Below are 4915 nucleotides of genomic sequence, written 5' to 3'. Positions count from 1 at the left end.
CAATATTCCGAGGAAGATTTCCCTCGGTATATTCCGATCGATGGATGGATATATGTCCAAAAACGCATCGATCGATGAGCTTCCGAGGAAATATCCCGACGAAGTTCTCCCTCGGTATATTCCGATCGATGGATGGATATATGTCCAAAAACGCATCGATCGATGAGCTTCCGAGGAAATATCCCGACGAAGTTCTCCCTCGGTATATTCCGAGGAGATTTCCGACATACTAGTGATCCTCGGAATTTCCTCGGAAATTTGTTTCCTCGAAATTCCGTCGGAAAATTCCGAGGGATTTCCGAGGAAAGAAGAAATTCCGAGGAATTATTTCCGAGGACTTGTTTCGTCGGTATGTCGTCGGAATAACGTTATTCCGTCGAAATTCCGACGATTTTTTCCCTCAGTATCCTTGCTGTTTTCTTGTAGTGATACTATAATTAATCTGACCTAATTTCAACATATTAAACGAAAGATAATTAACTTACCGTTTATAAACAAATATTATACTATAATTAATCTGACCTAATTTCAACATACCTCACTGTCATTGTAAGTCTTTTTTTTACCTTTTTGGGGGGGCTTGCCTTGACCCGTGCTTTAGTTAGCAAACCTTAGGTGCAGTAGCTTTTGTTCACTCAAATTCTAATGTATCTCTTGTATCATTATCTTTAATAAAATTCACATACTTATCAGAAAAAAAACGAAAGAATTAAATTTACATGATGCTTTGTTACTCGCTAATTGATTATCTAATCCATTGTTTTCTTTTTATTTACGATCTTGACTCTATGATTGACAAACAGTTTCTTCCGTCGATCACCTTATTTACCTTCCTCACAGGATAACACTTAACTCATAGAAAAATATCGCCATGCGCGTCTATGTGACATCTTCAAATATGTATTTATAAAATGAAAATAGTAACAAATATGATATCACCAAATGTTAGCAAAAAAAAAAAAAAAAAAAAAAAAAGATATTATCTTCATCTCCATATATAAAAATTTGATACACACGAAGTAGTAATGATGTAGTATATAACATTGGTACAATTAAAAACATCAACAATAACCCTTTTTCCGGCTTATTTTACAGATAATTAGTGTATTTGTTACCATATATATATATATATATATATATATATATAAAATCTCTTATACGAGTATTATATGACACTTCACTCAGTGGCCCTTATGCTCCACATAGATATGATATCATGCACGGTCAATATCCACCACCGCCTTCTCCGCTACCAGCACCGCCACCATGTCCAGATCCAGCTGCAGCATAACCTCCCCCACCTCCTGAACCACCACCTCCTCCTCCTCCACCACCATGTCCCCCAGCTCCACTGCCACCACCGTATCCCTCTCCAGCTCCAGCTCCAGCTCCACCTCCGGCACCGTAACCACCACCGTGAGCTCCACCGGCGCCAGAACCTCCTCCTCCACCGCCTCCTTTTCCACCACCTCCACCACCTCCATGTCCACCTGCCCCTCCACCTCCATATCCTCCTCCAGCACCACCGCCTTCTCCACCACCGTATCCACCTCCATGTGCACCGCCAGCTCCTCCACCACCGCCTCCTCCACTTCCTCCACCTCCACCGTGCCCACCAGCTTCTCCACCTCCGTATCCAGCTCCACCACCTTCACCGCTTCCACCTCCATAACCAGATCCTCCTCCAGGACCACCACCGCCACCTCCTCCAGCACCACCACCATGTCCACCGCCTCCACCACCACCAAGACCAATACCAACATCAACATCAGCACCAACGCCAACGCCAACGCCAACACTCAAACTACTTTTCTCGCCATAGGAAGCGACTTCAGCCTCGGATTCAGAGTAGGTGAGAAGTGATCTTCTTGCAGAGCATAACTCTAAACCTATTAAGAAACATAAAACTAAAATATTGTTGCGAGTAGCCATATTTCACTCTTGCTTCTTAATATTTTGTTGTGAGATGAGTTTGCTTAAGAATGTGTCCGTATTTATAGGCATGTCATGAGACTCGAGCGCGTTTGTTGCACATCGAAAGAATGTTTTAAAGTTCACTTGTTGGGCCTCAAACCTAACCTATCAATTCCATCATATGTAGATACTGTATATGATTATTCTATGTTTTATGATTATTCTTTGTTGCTTTGTGTTATAACTATTTCTTTTTATATACAATCTTTTGTGGATAATTCACAATACGGCGGAACCACAATATGTACTAAAGTCTAAAGGTATAAAATGACCCAACAAAATTTACTATACAAGTTATATATAACTATATCTCATTAATTATGGTGGTTGAAATAATTTCCCATAAAATGGTATTTTATTTGTTACAGTTTCATAAATACTCTCCATCTAGAATTTTGAGGGCATGGTGCGGGAGATGCTATGCTAAGCTACACCAACATATTCTGTGGATTATCGGTGAGTTAAAGTCTTAAGAAGTTTGTAAAGCTATATCGACCACCAAATAATAACACTTTCCGATTATAAATGGCAGGTTGATATGACCGATATACTTTATCAACGTTTTTTTTACAATAATTGTGAGTTTTATCAAAGTATCACACTATCACACGTACTAATATATATGCGTGAATATCGAGCATACGAATTTCAGATTCACTTATCACTAAGTAGTGGTATTTGTGTGTGTATGTTTGGTTGTCTCCCATATTGCAAAATGACATATATAATCAGATAATTAATTTTACTAAATATTAATGAAACATATTGTTCTCTATGGATATCTGACCCACTCGTATGTCTACACTAACTTTAACATTTTAAAATCAATTCCTGACAACTTGTGTTTATTAGTGGCTCCTCTACTGTTTTACAGTGCGATTTACATGAATGTTGCATAATCATAATTACACATATTGATATGCTTTGAGTATGACCAACTTGTTTGCAATAGCACGATACCTCGTTTTATATAATTGGGCATAGGTTTGGAGTTAAGTAATTTATGGATGAATTATGGTTATGCTTTAGTGATTTACGGTTATAATTACACATATTAATTACGATACCTCGTTGGACAAACCTAATTAGATTTACTGATATATATGCCGAGTGTTTATATTAGCTTCCGGATTTCTACTCTTTCTTATGTTTGAAGTCGCTGATTTAATTTGAACTGCGTTTGTTCTAGTCATGGAGTCAAAATTTTAACGTGACTTTGTGTTGCTATTCTAATTTCTCTGTTTTTCAAAACAATTTTAATTTCTCTGTTGATCTTTTGTAAAGATCATGTCTTGATTTTTATTTTATTGACATCAAAGATCATGTCTTGATATACGTACTAACAAAAGGCAGATAAATTGTTCTCTACACCCTTGTCTTCGACAGGCTAATCAGCTCTTCATAGTTAAATGGAATAAATAACCATGTTTTATGCTGCGCTCGTCAACATCATAGAAAATTCATATTTATTCGAATATTTACCCACTAATAACAGTTTCGTAAACTTTTTGACAATAAAACTAGAGAGGAGTAATATAAATTGTCATGTAAGTAATAGTTATTTGATGAGATTTTTTTTAGTAATTATAACATCAATAAACTTTGAATTGTCATTTGTAGAATATCAACATATTTCCATGTGAAATGCTCATTATTTAGAGCTCTGGCAATGCCAATGAAATGTGACATCCAGCAAATTAGCAACACTGGGGAAAATACTTTCCAGTCACGTGTTATTCCTATCGTCTTCATTTTTTGTGTTATTCCTATCTGTTAAGACAGTGTATAAATATATATAAAGGTCAAATTAATATATAGGTTTCATCACAATAATCATATTCATATCTTATAATAAACCTCATAATCTTTTTTTTTTGACCAAAAAAACTCATAATCTACTAATTACTAGACATGCAATCAACAGAAAGCTAACATTGCCGAACTACTGAATAAGTGAATCAAATTGACTTAATCAAAATTATGACTAGAGTTAAATTAACAGTTTTACTAAAATCAACGAACCGAACTGAACCAAAAACCGAAAAAAATGAAATACCCATTCGAACATGAAAGCGGTGGCAGCAATAAAAAAATGTTTAGTGTCATACTTATAAAAGTGGACCCAACCAGTTCATTTTGTTACGCGAGTGCAGTTCTTATTATCCTATACTTTTGACAAATAGGGTTAGGCTTATATGATTGTCATGAAAGATATATAAATACACACTTATATCATTATAAACATATAGTCCACCAAAAAACTTATGAAAATTGGAGGTGTGGTTACTAACGATTATAAAATAAATGTTTTTTTATAATATTAAAATTACAAAATAAAATTGAAATAGTAAAATATCTAAGTAGTGTTGTGAAATTAGAGAATGAAATCCATGTTTCTATATTATTCATAAACATAAGGAGTCCTTTATATATAGAGAATTAAATCGTTATAGAATAATGAAAATACTAAAGAAAGGAAATACAAATATGGAAAGATTACAAATCATAATCTAATAAGGAAAAAGGCAAGATGTTGATTCTCTCTCTCTCCTCACGGCCGAGTCTCTCTCTCTCTAATATTGGGCCGGTTATGAAACGGGCCGGTTATAGACATTCACAGTATGATTTATAACACTCCTCCTTGGATGCCATAACCATACATGGATTTTAATACACTTTAGATGTTGCCTCATTAAAACCTTACCAGGAAAACCCAGTGGGACAAAACCATGGTGAAGGAAAAAGAGTACAACACGTATTACTCCCCATGTTCTGAACAACTCGCGGCTGGCCTCATGATCAGCCCAAGATCTCCGAATGGTTTGAAGATGTGGCCGCGATCGTCTGCTTCATGGATCACCATGATATGGCCGTTCCACCATGTGTGAAAACACAGCCTGTCTGTGATCGAGCATTGTGTGGATCCGAAAAATAACCTGCA

At 36.1% G+C, this 4915-nt stretch overlaps 1 protein-coding gene across 1 annotated transcript; it reads right to left on the bottom strand.

Annotated features, from left to right (window-relative positions):
* Window positions 1–1224: 1224 nt before the first annotated feature.
* LOC106329874 (glycine-rich protein DOT1-like) lies at window positions 1225–1932 on the bottom strand. Its single transcript, XM_013768484.1, has one exon. It carries the CDS (start codon window positions 1930–1932, stop codon window positions 1225–1227), a length of 708 nt encoding a protein of 235 aa, XP_013623938.1.
* Window positions 1933–4915: the final 2983 nt, after the last annotated feature.

This window comes from Brassica oleracea, chromosome C3, assembly GCF_000695525.1.
Source record: "Brassica oleracea var. oleracea cultivar TO1000 chromosome C3, BOL, whole genome shotgun sequence".
Classification (NCBI taxonomy): domain Eukaryota; kingdom Viridiplantae; phylum Streptophyta; class Magnoliopsida; order Brassicales; family Brassicaceae; genus Brassica; species Brassica oleracea.
Note: the sequence above shows the minus strand (reverse complement) of the source record. Positions and strands in the feature narration are given on the sequence as shown.

Bases quoted from the DNA above. Each gene is read 5' to 3' on its own strand.
- LOC106329874 (XM_013768484.1), bottom strand. From the start codon at position 1,932: ATGGCTACTCGCAACAATATTTTAGTTTTATGTTTCTTAATAGGTTTA.